Genomic DNA, 24,211 nt, shown 5'->3' on the forward strand with positions numbered 1-24,211 from the left:
GTACTTCTATATTATCCAACCGGTAATTCATACCAACTAACCGGTAATTCATACTAACCAACTAGTAATTCTATATTAACCGGTAATTCGTACCAACTAACCGGTAATTCGTACTAACCAACCGGTAATTCTTTATTACCTAACCGGTAATTCCATACCAACCGATAATTCTATACTAACCAACCGGTACTTCTATACTATCCGGTAATTCATACTAACCGGTAATTCCATACTAACCAACCGGTATTTCTATACTAACCAGTAATTCATAACAACTAATTGGTAATTCATACCAACTAACCGGTAATTCAATTATAAAACCCACAGTTTCTTCATCTACTTCTTTCATATCAACATGTCATAAACAACTCATAACTAATAATGAAACTTTGAATTTTAAAAGAAAGTGATGAATCACTTACCGTCAGCTCATGATGGCCCAGCTCCTCCGCCTGATGCCCTGCTCCCTGTACAACTCCTGAATCAATCAGATTGCACTACATTATTAATCCATTATCATTTCTACTACGTGCTTAAATTTGAAGCACGTAATATCTTTTATTTAATTGGGGTTTACACCAAAATTTTCATTCATTTGTCACCTCATTTTCAACATATAGTTTTAATCAATTTTCTTCTTTTAACTCACTTAAAGAATTCTCCCATGAACTTTTCCTACCATTTATTTATTCCTTCTTTTCACTTTCTTATGATGTTTCTTCATTTATTTATATTTTGAATACTTCAAATAAGATAAAGAACATCATTTCTCAAACATAAAACAATCAAAACCTCATTCCTATATTCCCTCATCCTTAATTACAAGTTCTTTTCTTCAACATTATTCAATTTCTTTCTTAATTACTACTTACATTCACTATTTCTATACTATTCTACCTCAATTCCATCATGTTTACTATTTTTCTCAAAATCCCCAAATTCTCATAAGACCCTAATTTTAAAAAATCAAGATTATGAGAAATTAAATCAAATTTAATTGTCATTTTTTGATAACTTACTCAAATAAACCGGCCCAAAAACACTTCATTCAAGTAAGAATCTAAACTTTTCATGCTTACCAATCTAAGTTCTCCCAACTTTTCTTCTCCTCCTAGTGTGGCCAGCCCTCCTCACCTTTCTTATATCTTCCATCACTTGATTCTTCCTTAATTTAATGTTCCAAGTCTTTCAATCTTACAAGTTTCAAAGCTCTCTCTCACTTTTTCTTGTTTTCTCTTAACTTCTCACGTTCTTCTCTTATTTTCTTTCTTTTTTTCTTTTCATATTTGTTACTGCCCAGTCGGCAGTTCATAACAGAAAAGGGGGCTACCTTGTTTTATTTTTAATAGCAATATACTACTTTACCCTTAATGAGCCTTTTTGCTTCCATTTGACGGTTCTTATTCTTTGATAGCACTACCGAGCTCCATTTATTCTAAAATTTTAAACAGATTTTATTCAATATATTTTAAGGTGCCTCATAAAATTTCAGCTCAATCTGATGGTTGGATTTAAAATTATGTCCAATAACATAAAACTAGTCAAATTGTAATTTTTCGTCAAATTTCTGAATTTCTCTAAAAATTATGAAATTTTAACCCAAGCTAAGAAATCATATTAGAAGGCTCCACACAAATGTTCAGAATTTTCTGATATCTCGACCGGGAGTTACAAATTTGTTTCCTTTTGTTTTACATGAAACTAGTCAATTTATGATTTTTCGTCCAGAGGTTTTACAAAAAACAAGTCCTAATCTATTTTTCACTGCTATTATTTTTTGGTTTTTTTTGTGTTTTGTCAAATATACCCTAGTTTAATTTTAATTATTTTTAGATTTTTGAAGAGCCATTTTGCAATTAATTTTGATTTTTTCATATTATTTTTTACCCTTTTATATTTAATATTTGAGATCATGAACTTATACATAAGATGTTTTTTTTATATTAAAAAAATCAGTTTAAGAAAAAAAAACAACAAAAATCCTTCTTCCAAAAAAAATATATTTATGTTGTAATTTCATATGGCAAAGTTTCTTCAAAAAAATCATGTTTGTATTTTTAATAAAAAAATACAAAAAAATACATTTCATGTTTTAGCATTTCTTGAAAATACCAAAACAAAGTTTTAAAAAATAATTTTTATATTTTGCATGTATCATGAATTTAATAACAAGTTTATTAAAGCTTATGGACTTGGTATAAGTTTTAAAAACACCAAAATATCAATTTGTTTATTTTTAATATCAAGGATTATAAACTTATACGTAAGAAATATTCCCGGTATTAAAAGAAAAATATTAAAAATATATTTTAGCTTTAGAATAGCTAGGCTTAACATGTAAAGTCATGATGCACTCTACTGAGGTGAATCTTTTTTAACCAATAGATAGGCAAACGGTTAAAAAAAAACACAACAATGCAGTGATATTCAAACAAATAAGCAATGCAACTTATCTTAAATAGGATATAGTAGGATAATATTATATTTTCTATATAAAACTATTTTTCTTATCCAAACTCTGAAGATCAATTAAAATTTATAATGACTAAAATACTTGGTAGCTACTCCAAACCTTTTTAACTATAAAAAGAACTAGAATTATTTATTCATTTCACATCAAAAATCTTGATCCAAAAGAATTATCACTTTTTTAACCGCCATCGTTTTCTTCATAATTTCTATAGCGAATACTATCTTTACCTCTTGTAGCTATGAAAATAGAGTGAAAACCTTTTGTAATTGCTTTGCCACTAAAGTTCTTTTATCATATCATTATATTTCACCATAATTATATTCCAATAAATTTGTATAATACATTTTTAATATATTTCTTATATTTAAAAAAATTGATTTAAAAAAAATAAATAATAAAAAGAAAACAGTTTAAGAAATCCAAAAACTGGCCCTCTAACACGTGACCATATTCCCTTGGAGACATATTTGCATTTCTTTTTTAACCCTCGTTGTTTGAAAGCAATCTTTGAATGAGGGCGCATAGAAACGGCATAGTTTGCTGTGGAAGAATGGAACAGAAAGGTAGTAAAGTAATTGAAGGAGAGTAGCCAGGCTGCCGAAGACATAAAATACGTGTAAATAAAGCATATATCTTGGCTAATAATTGATGCATGTAAAGGGAAACACACACACCGAAAAGCAAAGTGTTAACAGTTACTTTTGGTACGTTAATGGGTGGCGAAGGTCGAAGCGAATCATTCTCTTGATGTGTTGCCCAGAAACCATGTGAGCTGCTCCGCTCCTGAGAGAGTTTCCCATGCTTGTTTGTCACGATAATGATGGCTAGCTAGCAGGGTTCGTTCAAATGGTCAACCTTTGTATATAGAGAAATACGGTGTTTCATGATTTTCATGCCCTAAGATTCGTTTCTTGATCGATTATCACACCCTCCTCCCCCTTAAACACAAATAAAAAGTCTCAACTCATTCTCTTCCCATTTCTCTCAGACGACGTACTCTCCCCAGCTGATCCATCGTTTCCTCTTCCTTTTCTAGTCCCTACGTTTTATAAGAGACTGCTCTTGCTTACACCTAATAATGGGTTGTCTTGATGATGAGTGCAGTACTGGCCTTGTTCTGGGGTTAGGCCTCACGCCTTTAACAGACCTAGAGAGTACATCAAAGCCAGATGATTACAGCAGTCGACTTATAAGGCCTCAGATTAAGCCATCCCTCAAGTTTGACCACAAGCCATTAACGAGTACAAGTTTTGAGCCGTCACTTAGTTTGGTTCTTTCTTCTGAAACTTATTGTCATGGTTCTCGCCAAAAGACCATGGATGGAAAGAAAGGTTGTGAGGAGTCTACTGGTGCTCATGATCTGTTGTATCGTCAAGCTTCTCCTGATCAGAGCGCTGTTTCTTCTTTCTCTAGCGGTAGGGTTAAGAGGGAAAGAGACCTTGGCAGTGAAGATATAGAGGTAGAGAGGATTTCTTCAAGAGTGAGTGACGAGGATGAAGATGGAACCAATGCCAGAAAGAAACTTAGGCTCACCAAAGAGCAATCTGCCCTTTTGGAGGAAAGCTTCAAACAACACAGCAACCTCAATCCTGTGAATAATTAATCTCTTAATCTCTATTTTATTTTGATACATGGTTTTGTATACATCTATATGTCTATTCTAGTGATTAAGATCCTCTTCTTTAATAAACAAACAGAAGCAGAAGGAAGCTTTAGCAAGGCAGCTGAATCTACGGCCGAGACAAGTAGAAGTATGGTTTCAAAACAGGAGAGCCAGGTAATAAAGAAGATAATCTTTAAATTTAACAGTTATCAAAATTATCTCCATGAAACAAGTGCCATGATATCCATAACACACCCAAAAGCCCCACAAAAAATGTTTCTTATCCCTGAAGAAAGAACCCTCTGATGCATTTTCAGCACCAAGGTACCTGTGCTTAAATCAGCGAAGTACAACTACCTGCTTTATTCAATAAAGCTATCTCAAACTATCATAATTAAGCTAGAGGGTTTCTTTTTTGTTTTTCTTTATCAGAAAAGAATCTGAATTAATGGTGGTCGGTAATACTCTGCAGGACAAAACTCAAGCAAACTGAAGTGGACTGTGAGTTCTTGAAGAAGTGCTGTGAAGCACTAACAGATGAGAATAGGAGGTTACAAAAAGAGCTACAAGAACTTAAAGCACTGAAACTGGCACAGCCCTTTTACATGCACATGCCAGCAGCCACTCTAACCATGTGCCCATCCTGTGAAAGAATCGGTGGTGGTGGTGATGGTGCTTCAAAGAGCTCCTTCTCCATGGTTCCAAAGCCTCATTTCTACAATACCTTCACCAATCCTTCAGCTGCATGTTAATGAAGGTGCCACAACATATATAAGAGAGGAATAAACATAGCTTATTAATTAGACCAACCCCCACAATCCATCTGTTTTTTGGTTAAGGGCCGGGTTGTACTGAAAGATTAGTGTAAGTAATTATTCTTTAGAAAATATTAATTACGGATAAATTTCCCTTCTCCTTTGTTTTTGTTTATTCATTCCAAATATATGAAATTTGTGATGCTAGCTAGGTCGATTAAAGCCAAAGACTTATAGTTTAATATCTTTCAAGTACTTTCTTTTTTTTATGATGAGGAATTTCATATCCTTATTTTTTGGGAGTTGTCTTAGATAAATCACAGATAGCATAACAGTTTCTAATTCCATTAATCTACTTATTCACCAACAAAATGGAGAGAAGTAGAATTGTTATAAACCATGGGAGCATAATTAACAAAACCTAAAAGGGATATAAGTGAATCCCTTATTTTGAGAGGCAAAACAATGGAGAGAAGTAGAATTGTTATTTTGTTTTCTTTTATCATCAAGTTTTTTCTTTTTTTAATTCTATTATGCAGTTTTATTATTTTTATTGAGAGTTGGAGTTGATAATTTATTTTGATTTATTTTTTGTATGCTTATCATGCTTTTGAAAAATATCATAATATCTGGTTGGTACTGGTTTCATAAAAAAAAAATTGGTTTTACTATTTATAAGATATTGAAAACTAGGGAATCAGAATTAACCTGTTTTTTGTCTTAAAAATACTAGGTGTCAACTTTAGTCTTTTTTTTATCATTGAATTTGTTTTTTCAAATTCAATGTTATTTTTATTGAGATTTTGAGTTGATAATGTATTTTAATATATTTTTATATGGTTATTTTAATCTTAAAAACAAATTTTACTATTGGATTGATGCGTAGTAATTTTTAAAAAACGAATCCGATGTTATTGTTTAAGGAATATAAAAAATGAAAGGATAAAAATTAATAAAGAGAAGGAATGGGAGGCCTTTTCTATATAAATAAGATTGTTTGAGCAGGAAAAAAAAACCCTTAAATAGGGAGCACAACACAACTAGAAGCAATATCTTGGTAGTTTGCGTGAGAGACAGATGTGGGCAGTTAGGTCACGTGTACCTGTCTCCAATGTAATATATTCAGTCAGTTGTGTTAGAAAGTGAGAAAAAGTAGTCCAAGAAAATTAGTGGGCGAGAGGCTGCAGGCGATGGACGGTTCACCTGAAGAACTTGAAAAGGTGTCAAGGTCCTCCTCGTGAGGGTCGCCACGTGCCACGTGTTGTCGCAGTGGCACCTTCTCTCTCTTTTTTTTTTATCTATAATTTTCAGGCTAGGGCTTGCTGATTGGACGGTCCAGATTAATGAGGTACGCAGGCCAAGAATATAGACGGTGGAGAGTGGGGCATTATTCATTGAAACGATGAGAGGGTTCTTTTCGATGTGGTCCGTTGCCTTCCATAATAATGCGCACATCTATAGAGCGATGCCTGAAACCCTGATCTGATGTGCGCCGATAAATGATGAGGTCACTTTCCAGTTAAGGTGGGGGCATTCTAGGAAAATGAGCATTCCTTTCACCTTTTCATTTTTGTAAAACTTATTCTCTAAACTAGCCATTTTGAAAAAATAATTTTTACTCTACCAGATAAGAAATAATTCCTCTCTCTAGCCATCTACATTAGACAACCAGTGATTTCTTCCATTGTCACTGTACTTGCCGCCGCCGATAAGTGCCCCATATAACCAATTTGAGGTTTATTCATATTTTTCTCTGTTAATTTATTATTTTACTTGGTTAATTTATGAATTTTTTAGGATAATGATTTTAGAGTTTTTATTTATTTTACCTAATTGAAGATTAATTAGATAAAAAATAAGTTAAGGGTGTATATTTTCTCCTTTAGTAAGAAAAATCGATGAATTATGTTGTGTTGATTATGTTAGTGCTAGGGTTTTAGGGTTTATTTTATGATTTTTGTTAATTTTAGATTTTTTTAATGTAACTTAAATAATTTTTTATATTAACAAATTAGCATTGTGTTTTGTTGTGATTTTCACAAAACAAGCCTTTTATAATGGGAATTTTATGTTATTATGATGGTAAAATCATCGATAGTGATAACATTATCTTTTATCATAAAGGAAATACAGAGTTTATATAGCTTGAGATTAGATATCTCATTTGATAAATTTAAATATAATGAAGGAAGTATCGAGTTTTATAGCTTGAGATTAGACATTTTATTCGATGAATTAAAAAAATTAGTGTGTCGGGGAAATGGTTGGAATTTGATCTTATTTGATGTTGATATTACTTGAAGGATGTTGGGTGGATGCCATCCAAATTGTTATTTCTATATTTCCATTATTAGTGATATGAGTTTTAATTCATTGGTTGAGGTGATCATTGCAAATATTAGAGTTCTACTTAAGTAGAAAACTCTTTGAGTTAGGAGTTAACTTGAGTCTCAAGTTATAGTCAAAGGGCCATAAAATCATTATATGCAGCATGTTTGTCTAGGATACTTGGTGATGTAATGAACCTAACTTCAGTTCAAGAAATGATGCATATGGAACCTTGGTTTGGGGTGGTAACAACACTATATTGTTATGATGAATCTAAACCAAATGATGAGAAAAAAGATTGTGATATGAATGATGTAGTTGAGAAAGATGAGAACAGTGAGCCAATAAACCAAACAATGAGACCCCCTGTTCCTGAATTTGAAGATGCTAATGATCTTTAATTGGATTTTAAGTCATAAAAATTCAGATTTAAGTACTGAGTTAAACAAATCTTCCGAACCAAGAGTGATTTAATCAATGCAGTTAAGTAGTTAGACTATTTTGCCTTTAAAAGCAAAAAAAAATGTTAAGCTTTCAGTCATAGGTTCTTTTATTTTTTAAAAAAAATTGCATAGTAAAGTTACGATCATACCTTTAAGAGAGAGAGAAAAGTGAACATGTATAGAGGAGCTTCCTTGTCTTTTTTATTTTTTAAAACAATTAAATTATGGAATTATCCTTGAGTTAAAAAAAATAAGGCTCGTTTCATTTCAATGGCATTTCGGTCTTTTTATTCTATTTTTTTTTTTGTATTTTTGGATTTAATTAGGTGTTATTTGGTAATTTTAAGTAATTAAATATTATTAAAAAAAACTACAAGCATCAGCCCCTAATGGTGTTAGGAGTGGCTAGTCATCCTCTTTCCAGCAATGTGATATGTGTTCACGACAAAGGTCTTGTTGGGTTGTGGTGATGTTTTTATTCTTTCATCTCTCATACATTTGACATTCGCGCCAACCTTTTCCAAAAACAATCATGTCCTCCAGTTCATAATTTTATCGATTTTGACCCTTATTTTTTTCATTACAATTTATTTTGCTTTTGATGCTTTTTGAAGCTTAGCTTTTTTCAATTTTATTTGTGGGTATTTTATTCCATTTATTTTTATATATAATTTGGTCCTCCTACTTTTTTTATTGCTCTTTTTATGTGTTTTGTATACTTTTCTTAATTAATGTTTTTTTTTCAATTTTATCCCTTATCATTTTATAGAATTTATTTTTTTTAATTCAATTTTAGTCTGTATTCTTTTGATTTATTTTTTTAATTCAATTTTAGTCCTCATTCTTTTGATTTTTTTATTTTATTTTTTCCCTTATCATTTTATTTCATTTTTTTATCCAATTTGATCCTTATTCTTTCAATTATATTTTTTATCCTTTTCTTAATTTATTTTGTTTTCCAATTTCCCCCTAATTATTTTCTTTCATTTTGTTTTTATACTGTATTCAGTCCATATTGTTTGAGTTTTAAATTATTTTATGTTTAGAAATTTTACTTTGTTATTTTTAATAATTGTCTTTCTACAGGGTAATCCCTGTTTAATGACCTAGGCCCTATTAAGTTCGGCTTTTTCTAGGATTGTTAATTAAAAATTAATTTTTTTTTTCCAATTCATCATTTGATAGTTGGTTATGAGACCCTTGGCTTCATTGTTTGTTCTTCTTTTATTGAGTTATCTCAATTTCATATACTAGGTAACATGTTAGTCGAGTTAACCTAAGTTGACTTGGAATTGTTTTGCTAGATTTTTTTATGAGGTAGATTTAAAAAAAAAATTATCCTTTGACATTAAATTATTGGCTCTTAAATTTTGTGATTTTTTTTGTTTTTTTTTTCTATTGGGTTATCCTGATTATGGGTTAGTCAAGATATCTCAAGTTAGCTCAAGTTTTATTTTTCAATATTTTTTATTTAAATTTGGTTTTTTTTTTCTAAGTCTTCTTTTGGAAGTTTAATTTTTTTTTATCTTGTTCTTATAATATGGATGGTGGGTTAGTCAAGTAAACTCAGATTGACTCATGTTTTTTTTCCTAAATGTTTTTTTATGACATTAATATTTTTTAATTTTTATCATTTGACTTTAAATTATTGGCTCTTGAACTTCATTATTTTTAGCTTTTCTTTCTATCAGGTTATCCTAAGAACAGGTAAGTAAAGTTAATCCAAATTAACTCGGGTTTTTTTAATGTTTTTTTAATTGAACTTGGATCTTTTTTCTTACTAGGCCCTTCTTTTAAAATTTTATTTTTTTTTTATCTCAATCTCATATTGCGAGGCATGTGTTAGTTAGTAACCTAAATTGACTCGAGTTTCCTTCTTCGATGTTATATTTTTTAAATTTGTTTTTTGTTTTATCATTTGACAATCAAAACCTTGAACTTTATATATATATATATATATATATATATATATATATATATATATATATATATATATATATATATATATATATTTGCATGTTATTTTGATTTTATATACCAGGTTGCATGTTAGTAAAATTAACTTAGATTTATTTGGATTGTTGTCGCTTAGGCCTTTCTCTTTTTTTAACGTTAAGAAAATTTGTCTGGGTTCCTTGAAAGAATTAAAATAAACTAACCTCAGTCCCAGCAATGCCCATTGCTAGACCAATATCTGCTTCATGGAGTGATGGGGCATCATTCGTTCCATCACCAGTTACTGCAACAACTTCACCAAAAGTACACAAATGTTTCACTAGTGTATGCTTGTCAAGTGGAGAAGATCGAGCCATCACCTTCAAATGAATTCAAATTTGTTAGTCTTGGCGAGACAAACTCTTTTCACAACTGAGAAATTTAATTGCAGTTAGGTCTTTGTTAAACATGAAAGTAAGAAACACCTGAATTTTGGGAATTAGTTGAGCAACTCTTCCTGGCTCTTTTCTCGGAAGTCTGGACCCTCAACGACTATACCATCATCGGTAAGAATCTCACAGTCCCTTGCAATAGCCTTGGCAGTATTTATATTGTCTCCTGTAACCATTCTTACAGGAATACCCGCTGAACGGCAAACTGCAACAGACTCCTTGACGCCTGGACGAACAGGATCTTTGATACCCGCTATCCCTATACGAGTGTGCCCGGAATGTGGTAAAGGATTATCGGGGGAGAACCCACTTTCCAGCACCATATACGCAAGACAGAGAGTTCTAAGAGCCTCACTAGCAAACTGATCAATTGTAGCCTTAAGGTTGTTAATGGATTCTTCATCCAGGGGAATAACGTCACCATTTGAATTGATCACCTTGTTACAAGCAGCCAAAACTATTTCTGAAGCATCTTTGGTGTGGGCTCGCAAACCACCTCAGGAAGCTCCACCACTACACCCGTTTGCTTCTTCGTGGAATGGAAAGGCTCAACTCTAACAAGTTTCACTGCTTGTCGCTCTGCCTGGAAATCTCCACCAAGAGATAGGCCAAACTCCAACAAAGAAGTCTCAGTGGGTGTTCCTAAAATTTCTAATTTTCCATATGTGTTAACAATGACTTCACCCCCAGTGTTGTTAAATAATGTCTGCAAGAGAAGTTTTCCAGAAGAAGCAGGGATTTCAGAGAACAAGCTAGAAGCCTTAGTAGGTAGGTCAACTTCCTTGACATTCATGCAAATGCATGATTACACAACAGTCATATGATTCGTAGTTAGTGTCCCTGTTGTCACTGCAGATATTTGTGGCTGACCCCATAGTCTCACATGCTGCCAGATGACGGACAAGTGCTTTATCATTCATCATCTTCTTCATGGAAAAGGCAAGGCTTAACGTCACAGCCAGTGGTAGCCCCTCGGAACTGAACAACAACAATTGTAACTGCAATTGCAAAGTATTCCAGCATCTCCAATGCATCATCTCCAGACCAGCTAAAGTAAGTCCCTGCTTGCCATTTACGGCTAAATAATCCTTGGATCAGAACTGCAAAACTCACTACAGCAAAGCAAAGGCCTATCTTCCCAATAATGATGATTGCCATTCAATTTTACCTGCAGTGGAGTTTCATCATCTCCTCCTTCACTTAGAGTTGCCATCAATTTATCCCATTGGGTTCTCATCCCAACAGTGGCAACCATCATGTTGCATGATCCATCTTGAACCTCAGTTCCAGAAAGCATACAAGGATTTTCAGAATTTACCATGACTGGCTCACTTTCACCAGCTAAACTCGACTCATCAATTAATACAGACAAGCCTGAAACAAAAAGCCCATCTGCAGGTACTTGATCTCCAATAGCAAGATGCACTATATCACCAGGAAGCAAATCATATATGGACAATTTCTGCCTAAATCCATTACTCGTGACCTGAATGGTGATCTTCCTTTTCTCTTTGTCCAAATCCCTGAATTGTAACGATTGACGATAATCACTTACAGCTGTCACAAACACGACTGATAAGATACTTGCAACAATTCCGAGGCCATCATGAGCTCCATTCGGCCAGCCTTCTGTTGCTATGCCAACAATTAAAGACACAAAAGCACACACCCCAAGTATCATTAGAGTCATATCCTGAAGTGCTTCCCAAACAAAAATCCAGAAACTCCTAACTTGGCTCACAGCAAACTTATTGATCCCATAAGTCTCTTGTCTGTGATTCAGTAGATCACACTATTCGCGGTGGTTAGCCCATCAGTCATTGAAGTGCAGAGCTTTTCTGCAACACCATTTACCCCACCGTAAAATTTGAGCTTCTTCTCATCGTGGCCTTCGACAACTGATCCTAACTCATCAGCGCATATTGTCAAAACCTGCAGCCTTGACATGTTCAGGTGTGGTATAGTCGCTTGGGGAGAAATCTGAAAACATTCCATTTCTATAATTATCATTTACCAGTTACGAAGAGGCTGTAGAACTATCTAAGCTTAATTAACTAAATTCGAAACAACCTCACCTTGGATAGATTGAAATGCAGCTTTGGAAACCAGAACAGCAATCCTTAATTTCTCCTGCAATATTAAAACACACACACACAAAGAAAAGTAAGCTTCCGCCGCAATCACCAGGTATTATATGTGTTCTCTCATAAAAACAAAAGGTATTCTGGCAGGCTTTATACACTATTGTATTGGGCAAGGCAGAAATAGTAGTGCAACACCGTAAGAAGAGAGAAACTAAGAGGTCAAATAACGTAAATTATGAACTGGTGAAGGATGCAACGTCAGATTAGCCAAGCAAATTAATTTGTATTAAATGCCAACGTATTACATGCAGTAAGGAATTTATGATACCAATGGAAATCGATTATGGTTGGTCTGATCACACGAATTAAAGTTAGAAACTGAAATGAATTGCGGAAAAACTGATTGCAGATATCAGCTTAATATAGATGATATTGTTAGAATCAGAAAATCTATAATGAAAACAGAGTACAAGAGAGTTTGATGCACACTTGATTTGCAGAGAATACTTCAATATAATTCAAAGATAACAATGGCTTTTTAAAGCCTTTACAAAATAACTGAATAAAACAAAACCACGACTTTACAGCACCTGTAATCATGGGAGCTAACTAGATATTATTTTGAACGTACAACAATACTTCCTTCATAACACGAACAGTTATGCAAGTGAAGCTAAAGACAAGGAAATTGAATTCAAAAAAATCCTAACAACTTTAACATCCTCCCTTAAACTGAATACCATTATCATTCAGTTTACTATTGGATAAGAACAAACACCTAGCATACCTCGCAGCTTTAAGAAAATGTCAAGCTTCAAAGGCTTTGTAAGAATATCTGCAATTTGCTCATGAGTTGAGCACTGAACCAACTCCACAATTCCCTCCTTTGTAAGATCACGAAGAAAGTGGAAACGAAAATCAATGTGCTTGCTACGACCATGCAGAACTGGGTTTTTTAAAAGCTTGATAACTGATACGTTGTCACAATATACCACTGTAGATTTGCATTGATCATGGCACAGTTCCTTTAGAATTCTTTTTAACCAGACAATTTGACAAGCACTATATGCTGCAGAAATAAACTCAGCCTCAGTGGTGGAAAGGGTGACCACTGGCTGTTTTTTCGAAGACCAGGACACAGCACCTGAACTCATTAGAAACACATACCCCGAAGTGCTCTTTCTGTCATTTTGATCACCTGCATAATCACTATCAGTGTATCCCAAGAGCTCCTGATTTCCTTCTTTCTTGTAAAACACCCCGAAGCTAACAGTTCCCTTTACATACTGCAAGACTCTCTTTGCTGCCTGTAGATGCATTGCAGTGGGATGCTCCATGTATCTACTGATCAGACTCACAATAAATGTTATATCAGGACGTGTAGCTGTCAGATACATAAGACTGCCAACTATTTGTTTGTAGAGTGTACTGTCAACCCTTTCTCCATCTTCATCCTTGCTGAGTTTATGCCTAGGAACTACTGGATTTTTCACTGGATTGCATTGATCCATTTTGAACCTGTCAAGCACCTCCTATGCGTATTTTCATTGTCCAATGAAAACACCATCTGGTTTTTGCAACACCTCAATACCAAGGAAATACTTCATCTTTCCAAGATCAGTCATCTCAAATTCACTCATCATGGACTGTTTGAAATCTTTAAACATAGCTGCATCATTTCCAGTAAATATAAGGTCATCAACGTAAAGACAAAGAAATAAAGTTGTACCTCCACTCGTTGTTTTGATGAATAAAGTATGTTCATAGGGACATTTTGTGAAACCTGCACTTAAAAAATAGGTCTCTATATGGCTGTACCAAGCTCTAGGAGCTTGTTTAAGACCATACAGGGATTTTTTAAGTTTGTACACCTTGTATTCATGTCCTGTTTTCTCATAGCCAGGAGGTTGGGTGACAAACACTTCTTCATTTAATTCTCCGTTTAAAAAAGCAGACTTGACGTCTAATTGATAGATCATCCAACCTTTCTGAGCAGCAAGCGAAATCACAACTCGAATGGTGTCTAGCCTAGCAACCGGTGCAAATACCTCAGCATAGTCTACTCCATACTTTTGGTTGTACCCTTTTACAACGAGTCGCGCCTTGTACTTATCTACTTCTCCTTTCTCATTGAGTTTTGTCTTGTAAACCCACTTTACACCAATAACTTTGCTGCCAATTGGTAACTCTGTCAGTTCCCATGTATCAATTTCTGATTTCATGGTTTGCCTCCATTTCACATTCTTTACTGCATCTTCAAAAGAAATATGATCACTATCAACAGACAAAGCCAAATAAGCAATGTTGGAGACTTCTTCCTCAGAGAGACCTTGCCCACTTTCATAGTCTTGCATCCATGCTGGTGGTCTTCGTGGTCTGGCCGCATGAGGTGAGTTCTCATCAGTGTCCTCATGAGATGAATCGTCCTGAGCAGCAGCAGCAACACCATGATCCATTGTTTGGTGACCATGATCAGTTTCTTCACTACCCTCACTTTCGTTAGTGTTGTTAGCTTCAGATTCCTCCTCATTATCACCAACACCTATGCCTTCTCCTTCATCTGTTTCCCACTCAATGTCAGCTACAATTGCTTCTTTATAACAAACATCCCAATCCCAACTTTGATCTTCTTCAAAAACAACATCTCTGCTTACAATTATTTTATGAGAAATAGGATCAAATATTCTGTAAGCTTTTGACTCGTCACTTACCCCAAAGAATATACATTTGTGACTCTTGTTGTCAAGTTTTACTCTTCTGTTATCAGGTACATGAACGTGAGATATACATCCAAAAACTCTGAAATGACTTATTGATGGTTTAATGTCGCTCCATGCCTCTTCTGGGGTCTTACTTCTCACAGCAAACGTGGGACTTCTATTGAGAATATGCACAGTCCAGTTAACTACTTCAGGCCAAAATGTTTTTGGAATATGCTTCGCAGAAAGCATGCAACGTACCATATTTATAATTGTTTGATTCTTCCTCTCAGCTGGGGAGTGTATACAGCTGTTAGTTGTCTTCGAATCCCATTCACACCACAAAAATTAGTGAAATCTTGTGATGTGAATTCTCCTCCACGATCAGTACGTAGAGCCTTTATGCATGCTTCTGTTTCTTTTTCAACCTTAGCTTTATAGTGTTTAAAAACACCAAAGGGTTCACTCTTTTCAACCAAAAAATACACCCAAGTTTTCCGACTGGAGTTATCTATGAAAGTGAGGAAATACCTCTTTTTGCTATTTGAAATTGGATTGATTGGCCCACAAATATCAACATGTACTAGCTGAAGAATACCAGATGCCCTCCATGTGTTGACCTTTGGAAATGAATATCTTCGTTGTTTGCCCACTAAGCAATCTTCACAGACTTTAGAAGGAATGCTAAACTATTGTGACATACCTTCTACCATCTTTTTCTGTTGAAGAACCTTGAGACCATTCCAGCTTAGGTGCCCATATCGACAATGCCAAAGATGAGATTGGTCTGTGATAAGGGAAATAAAACATCTTTGTTCCTTGGACTCATATTTAGCAATGAGAATGAACATTCTGTTATGCGACATGGCAGTTTCAATGATTAAACCCCTATTTGGATGAAAAATCTTACAGGTTCCATGTTGCATGAGAACTGCAAGACCTTTCTCTTATAGCTGCCCAATGCTCAATAGATTGTTTTTCAGGTCTGGCACATAAAACACCTCAGTAATCACGTGCATGATCCCATCTATCTCCATTCGAATACTGCCCTTTCCTTGTACTTGCAAGTTTGCATCATTTCCCAGTTTGACTGAATCCTTGAATCCTTCATTAAAAACATCAAACAGGTCCTTTTTGCCACACATATGGTTGCTGCACCCTGAATCCAGGAACCATATGCACTCACTTCTAACTTGTTTATCATCCACGTACGCCATGAGTAACATTTCTTCACTTGTCTCAGCAAAATGCGCCTGCTTCTCCTTTTTAGTGCACTCCCATTGAAAATGGCCAAGTCCATGACAATTGTAACACTCAATCATGGATTTGTCAAAAACAGATCGGCTTTGTCCTCTTCCTCTTCCTCTTCCATGACTCCAATTCTGTCCTCCTAGCAAAGCTGCATTTGTAACTTACAGTACTTGTTCATCCAAAGTATGCCTGCTCATTCGTTGTTCATGAACAAGCAAACTGCTTTGAAGCTCGTTGATAGACAGAACGTCAATATCATTTGACTCCTCAATTGAGCACACAACATAATCAAATTTTAGAGTCATGGACCTTAAGATCTTTTCAATGACTACCACATCATTCATCTGTTCTCCATGAATTCTCATCTTGTTAATAATGGTGAGAGTTCATGCAAAATAATCATTCATTGATTCTCCCATCTTCATGTGAAGCACCTCAAACTCTTTGCGAAGAGCTTGCAGCTGGGCACGTTTGACTCGAGCTGTGCCTTGATATTTCTGTTTCAAGGAGTCCCAAATATCTTTTGACATGTCTTTCTTTAAAATTGTCTCCAATATCGATCGATCAATGGCTTGAAATAAATAGTTCTTCACCTTCAGATCATTTAGCCTATGATCTTCGATTGTCTTTCTTTGTTCCTCTATAGGATCCATCCCTTCTGCTGCTGCAGGGATCCCAGTCTCTACCAATCCCCAGTATTCCTTGGATCGCATGAAGTTCTTCATGAGCATGCTCCAATGATCATAATGCCCATCAAACTTAGGAATGGCTGGCTGCACAAAACTACTTTCACTCGCCATAAACTTCACTCACTGAACTGATGTTTTCTTAAAGACTTTTGATCAAACCCCGTGTTGAGGCTCTGATACCAAAAGTTAGAATCAAAAAATCTATAATGAAAACAGAGTATAAGAGAGTTTGATGCACACTTGATTTGCAGAGAATACTTCAATATAATTCAAAGATAACAATGGCCTTTTAAAGCCTTTACAAAATAACTGAATGAAACAAAACCACGACTTTACAACACCTGTAATCGTGGGAGCTAACTAGATATTATTTTGAACGTGCAACAATACTTCCTTCATAACAGGAACAGTTATGCAAGTGAAGTTAAAGACAAGGAAACTGAATTCAAAGAAATCCTAACAACTTTAATAGATATACATCAATTTAAGATAGGAATACAATGAGATAAGAAGCTAAACATATATATTTATCTTTAAGATAAACACGATCATCTCATTTGTTATTAATCAAGAAGGTTTATCTCTATCAGCCTCCTTCAAACTGATGGGAAGATTGTGAACCATTAGTTTGTGTATAAAAGAAAGAAAACATGAGGAGGAGAGACCTTCAGTGAAGATGTCTGAAGGTTAGATGGAGATGTATTTAACTTGTATATCTTTGTTAAAGATCTTTTCATGTATAAAATGGTAGTCCATCTCTATTTGATTTGTTCTCGCATGAAAAACAATAGGGTTTGAAGATAGTGTTAAAAAACTGATATTGTCAACCCAAATACAAGGTGCAATTGGTAAAGATATATGAAGTTCTTTTAATAGCATTTTCAGTAAAGTTCAACTACTGTATATGCCATTGATTGATATTCAACTTCAGTGCTTAATCTTGCCACCATAGATTATTTCTTAGCCATTCAAGAGATTATATATAAACCTAGATAAATGCAGTATCCTAAGCTAGATGTCCAATAATCTGGATTACCAGCTCAATTAGAGTGGCAAAAGCCATTGAGTTGAAGTGAACCCTTGTTACATTGAAAACCAAATTGTAAAGTGCCTTTAAGATATTTTAACACCCTTTTGGTAGTAGTGAAATGAATATTTGTAGGAAAATAGAGAAATTGGCATTGTAGGATGTTGCGATGTCGCGGTCGCACAAATTAATTACCCTAGCTTAAAACACACAAGATAGTATAGAGCAAGCAAGAGGTCGATCCCACGAGGAAGTTTCAAGTCAGATTTTTATGTTGTACGTTATGTAATTGGGGGGATTTGGTTTGTTAATTGGGGGGATTTGGTTTGTGATTATCTAAACTATGGCAGCAATTAAACTAGCAAACAAAATCAATTAAAACCAAAACTTATCAAGAAAACAAATCTTGGTCGCAAGCACACATCCACCAACGGAAATTATAACCGATCCTTAAAACGAAATTTGCAGTTTATGTTCTGAAATTTTATCTTTTCTTAACGTTGATTAATTAACGGATCCGCCGTATAACTAATCCTAACCAACAAACAATCAAAGTGTCCGCACTAATGATTCAATTTAATGGTAGCTTTAAGAACTAGAAAATTTCATCAAGATTAACATAAAAGCTGTCCGCAGCTTGTGTCACTTTGTTCAAATGTTCTTTCTAAGTTCAATAACGTAGTTCCGCCATAATTATCAAGCTTAGTTGCTTCATAAGTTCATATATCACAACTCCGGTTTTGATATTAAACTTAGCAATAGATTGTTCACAACAATAACTTAGAGTCCGCTCTAGCAATCATCAACAACAATCATAGGAAATATGCATAGGAAAACAATCATACTCATTCATAACATAAACTGAAAATAAAAGGAAGAATAAATCTCACGGTTCTTGAAATCCGAAGGTTTGTTGTGTCCTTGCAACCAAGAAAAGAGCTTAGCCTTGCATAACTATTGAACAACTACTTCTAAAGAATGAAAAGAGCATGATTTCTGGGTTTGTAGAGGAGAGAATTTGTGTTTATTCTCTGCTGGCTGCTGCCTCCTTCTGCCCTCCCTCTTTTCTGCTGGCTGCTGCCTCCTTCTCTCTTTCTTTTTATATGCTAAGAAACTCTAGTCTCTATTTTACAAAATAGTCCTTCCTTAAGTTGACAGTTTACATTTAAGTACTTCAATAACTATTTTTCCTAAAAAGGAGAAATATCCTTGCATGAAATCTTCAAACTCTGACTTAGAGGAGCTAAATTGCTGATATAAAAACTTGGATGTCGGTTTAGATGCTTCGGAATATAATTTGGACTCGTTTCTTCACGAAACCTATTTGCTGGCAGAATTCAGTTGTCATCTTTGGAAAATCATATCTCCCACATATGACATTTTTTTTTGGCTGAAATTTGGAGCGTAGATAGGTCTTTGAATTAGGAATCCAAGAAAATTAATTTTGCATCAATTGGACTTCTGTAGCTCCAGATATTAAAATTTGAATGGCCAAAGGTCAACACTGGCAGAATGCGAGATTTGACTTTGCAGGATGTGATTTCCATGATCTTTCTCCTTTTATTTTTCTTGCATTACATTTCCAGAAAGGTATGGATGTTAGCTTTTTAGTTCCACTAGAATCACTTCATTTCGATCTCTAGAACTCACGTTCTGCACAAAACATCGACTAAACGTCAAATCTGCCAATTACCTCCAATTTACTCCTTTTTGCATCTTTCATCCAAAAATGCCTTCAAAACATAAAACAAAGAATATCAAGGCATTTTATATATAAAACATGGACAAAACATTAGGTAGATGTGGGTGAAACTATCGAATAATATGGTTACATCATAAGATATATCAGGTCTGGTTAATATCAAATACTGAAAAGCTTCCACCATGCTTCTATATTTAGTAGGGTCACTAAGATGATCTCCTGAGAATTTTGAGAGTTTGGCACCTGCTATGCATGGTGTTGGTGCAGGTTTAGCACCAGTCATTTTCATGCGATGTAGAATGTTAACAACATATTTACCTTGGTGAAGATGCAAGTCATTTTTTGTCTTGGTTATGTGAATGCCTAAGAACTAAGATAGTGACCCAAGATCCTTGATAGCAAATTTAGAGTCAAGATTAGAGATAAGACTATCACTAGTCGTAACAGCATTACTGGTGACAATAATGGCATCGACATATATGTGCACAAAAACACACACATTGTTATGATGGTAAGTAAATAAAGAAATGCCCACAGTTGAGACAGTGAATCCAAGTTCCAAGAGAGCATGAGACAACCTTAAGAACCAAGTTCTAGGGCCATATATTGATTTATGCATAAGGCATACATGATCAGGTAAATTTGAGTCTTCAAAACCTTGAGGTTGCTCCATATAAATCTCCTCTTCAAGATACCCATGGTGAAAGGCATTAGAAATATCAAGTTGTATGATTGACCAATTATAATGTACTGACAAAGCAAGGGCTAACCGAATAGTAACAGGTTTAATAACTGGACTAAAAGTCTTAATAAAATCAAGACCATCAACTTGATCAAATCCCTTCACCACCAATCTTGTCTTATACCTGTCAATAATGCCATCAGCATGTTGTTTTATTTTGAAAACCCATTTGTTCCTCGTAACCTGTTTATGTCTTGGTCATGGATAAAGTGACCAAGTTTTGTTAGTCAGCAATACACTATATTCAGCAATCATTGCATTCAACCAATCTTAATTCCTTGCGGCTTGTTTAAAGGTTGTTAGTTTAGATGGTAACGCGTGAGTGAAAGAGTTTAGAGAGGATTATTAGGTCGGTAATCCAGATGATCGGAGATCTACCTCAGGATACTGCATTTATCTAGGCTCATGTCTGATCTCTTGGACTACTAAGAAACAATCTGTAGTGGTAAGAAGAAAATTGTTTGGAAACTCTAGTGGATTGCGGTTTGGAGTTAGGGGCAGAGAAGATTGGATTAGGATTGGATCTTGGCTAGTGGTGACTTTTCTGGGTAGGAAATCTTGGCTTCTTCTTGCCAGATTTGTAGGACGACAAATCATTAGGCCCTTGATTATTACCACCGCATGGATTTTTCTTATCAAGACAGGCATTCTCTTGCTCAGTGAGCAGCAATGGCAGCTCATACTCAAGAGGAACAGGAACCTGAACAGCCATGGTATATTGACAGTGGTGCAAATAATCACATCACTTCTAAATTCCAGAATTTAACCTTGCATCGGCAACCATATCATGGAAATGACAAAGTAATCGTTGGCAATGGAGGAGGTTTACATATCACCAATACTAATTCTTCTATATTTGCTACACATATATCAAAATTTCTTTTAACCAATATTCTTCACTATCCATCTTCCTCATCAAATCTATTATCTATTTAATGTTTTTGCTTTGATAACAACTGTTATTTTATACTCAAAACAACTCATTTCTTCCTGAAGGACCTGTAAACCAAGGAAATTCTCCTTCAACGGTCGAGTAAAGCTGGTTTATATCCAATGTTCCTGCAGTAACTCAAATTCAACAAGTCAACTCTCAAAACTACTATGCTTTCTCCTTTTACTACACTTTTAGGTGTTACTGCTCCTTTTCAAATCTGGCATTCACAGTTGGGTCATCTGTCAAACACCATTGTTTCTAGTTTAGTGAAAAACTCGTTCATACCTGTTTCTGGATTAAAAAAAAAACTCAAACCTTATGTGAGTCCTGTCAGGTAGTTAAGAGTCATAAACTTCATTTCCTTGAGTCCAATAATAGGTCTAATCGTCCCCTTGAATTGATTCATTCGGATGTATGGACTTCTCTTATCATGTCAGTTGGTGGTTGTAAATTTTATGTGATATTTATTGATGATTTTTCAAAATTTACATGGTTGTTCCGATTTAAACAAAAATTAGAGGTGTTTAACTGCTTTATTCATTTTAAAAGCTTAGTTAAAAACCAATTTTCTAGTTTTATCAAGCAACTATTAACTGGCAATGGTGCTAAGTATTTATCTACTGTTTTCCAAGAATACCTCTCACAAAATGGAATTCTTCATAAACTCACATATCTCTACACTTCAGAACAAAATGGAGTCTCTAAAAGAAAGCATAGACATATCACCAACACTGGTCTTACCCTTTTGGTTTAATCAAATTTGTCTTTTAGGTATTGAGTGGATGTATTCTTCACAGCCACTTACCTCATAAACAGACTCCCTACACCTATCCCATCAAATAAATCTCCAGATTTCTCCCTATTAAACAAACAACCAAATTATTCATTACTAAAAACATTCAGGTGTTTATGCTTTCCATTACTTAGGTCTTATAATGCACATAAACTTGCTTTTAGAAGTAAAAAAATGTGTATACCTTGGATATAGCTCTAATTATAACAGTTATTGATGTTTTGATCCACAAACAAATAGAGTTTACATATCCGGGCATGTGGTCTTTGATAAGTTGAACTTTCCTGCTCAGGATATATTGACTACAACCGGTATTACTCCTTCCTTGCAGCAGAATTCTCCTCAGTTTTCAGAGTCCACTCGGTTAGGTATTGTCTCAAACACCTTGTCTCTTATTCAATCTATTTTACCTGATTTTTCTACTGATCTACCTGATTCAGACAATTATCTTAGACCTTCACAACTTACCTTACCTCATTAGATCAACACTACACTCATACCTGATCATATATCTAAAGACTCTAACCTAGAGTCATCCTTAGTATCTGATAATCCTAACCAACAGCCAACCCTCACCTCTACTTTGACTCCTTCATCACATATTATAACAAGATCTCAGACGAACTCTTCCAAACCAAAGCACTTTACAGATTATCATCTCTATCATTCCACCCATAAAATTATTTGGAAACTCTAGTGGATTGTGGTTTGGAGTCAGGGGTAAAGAAGATTAGATTAGGATGGATCTTGGCTGGTGGTGACTTTTCTGGGTAGGAAATCTTAGTTTCTTATTGGTTGGTTTGTGTTTAGAGTTGAAAAAGACCAGTTGAGTAATATCAGATGACTGGGGTTTGTTTTGTTTTTTAAAGAGTTGCTCGTAGTTAAGTAGTTCAGCTTGAAAGGCATTAAAGGAGATTGGTTGATCTTGGGTAGCAAAGTTGAGAAAGGTGATGAAAGGGGTGAAAAAGGGATTTAATCCACCAACAATATATGAGATAAGATCTTCATTATCAACTGGTTTTGCTATAATAAAAAGTTGGTCAGACAAATGTTTTGCTATTAACAAATGATCAGAACAACATTTGTTACCTTGCTGCAGAGTTTGGAGTTGTCTTTTAAGATGAATGATTCTTGAACGAGATTGAGGAGCAAATATGGTAGCAAAAGCATTCCAAACTTATATAAATGTAGTAATTCCATACAAAGTGAAAAGAATTTTCTCATCCAGGGTGGCATTTAACCATGCCAAAATACATTGATCCTTCTTCTGCTAAACTAGATATGTTGGATTAAAATCAGAGGTTGGTTTGCCAATTGAGTCGGCAAGGAATTGAGAAGGACAAGCTTTAGAGCCATCAACAATGCTCAGGAGGTCGTGGTTTTTCAAGGTTGGTATGAACTAAGTTATCCAGTTTAGATAATTGTGTCTTTCTAGTTTGACAGACACAAAAGAGGTGATATTATGAATGACAAATGAAGGTGATGTAGAGAAAGCAGCCATAATGGATCGGGAGAAAAAGAAGAAGAAAAAAGAGCGTGAGCTTTGAAGCTTTGATACCAAGTTAGAAACTAAAATGAATTGTGGAAAAGCTTGCTGTGAATATCAACTTAGTATGCATTATATTTATAGGTGATATACAACAATCTAAGATAGGAATACAATAAGATAAGAAGTTAAACATACATCTTTATCTTTGAGAAAAACATGATCTCATTTGTTACTAATAGAAAGAAGGTTTATCTCTAACAATTAATACCAAAGATTGTCAATGAAATGAAACCTTCTTTTAGGATTTTTCACTGCTCCGCATTACTTCCTTCCTTTCTGCAGCGCTTCCTTTGATGAATGCTTGGCTTTCACCTAAAACTCCCGACTCATTAACCTATCCATCTTTCTTTCTCTCGAATGCAAACAACCAGCCTTAATTTAAACACAAACCGAAATTTCTACAAACCACCAAAGAGCACAATGTGTTATTCGGAGGAGCAGCGTAAAAAAAATGAAAGAAGGAAGACGAGGAAGTTTTGATGGCATTGCCTTTTGACTTATTGTGGCAAAAAAAGACACTTTACTAGGATACCTAATTCTAAAAAAAACAAAAAAGAGGTTTCCATTTAAAAGAGAAGGTTGCTCGAACAGTTTGGTCATTTAACACCATGAAAAAGAATAATAGTGATCTAGTTCTAAAAATTCAGGTAAGGAGTCATTAATACATTAAGAAAAAATGATGACATCCTTACTATATTTTTTTCTTATGAAAAAAATATTTTTACTGTGTTTTTATCTAAATTTATCTTATG

The 24,211-nt window shown here is 34.6% G+C and overlaps 1 protein-coding gene and 1 pseudogene across 1 annotated transcript; one reads left to right on the plus strand and one right to left on the minus strand.

Annotated features, from left to right (window-relative positions):
- The first annotated feature begins 3,146 nt into the window (after positions 1 to 3,146).
- Positions 3,147 to 5,038, plus strand: LOC133695360 (homeobox-leucine zipper protein HAT22-like). Its single transcript, XM_062117308.1, has 3 exons — positions 3,147 to 4,064; positions 4,171 to 4,250; positions 4,549 to 5,038. Exons 1-3 carry the CDS (start codon positions 3,552 to 3,554, stop codon positions 4,826 to 4,828), a joined length of 873 nt encoding a protein of 290 aa, XP_061973292.1. The 5' UTR covers positions 3,147 to 3,551; the 3' UTR covers positions 4,829 to 5,038.
- Positions 5,039 to 9,746: 4,708 nt separating this feature from the next.
- On the minus strand, positions 9,747 to 23,801 carry LOC133694401 (calcium-transporting ATPase 2, plasma membrane-type-like; annotated as a pseudogene).
- Positions 23,802 to 24,211: the final 410 nt, after the last annotated feature.

The sequence above is a fragment of the Populus nigra genome, chromosome 5, assembly GCF_951802175.1.
Source record: "Populus nigra chromosome 5, ddPopNigr1.1, whole genome shotgun sequence".
Taxonomy (NCBI): domain Eukaryota; kingdom Viridiplantae; phylum Streptophyta; class Magnoliopsida; order Malpighiales; family Salicaceae; genus Populus; species Populus nigra.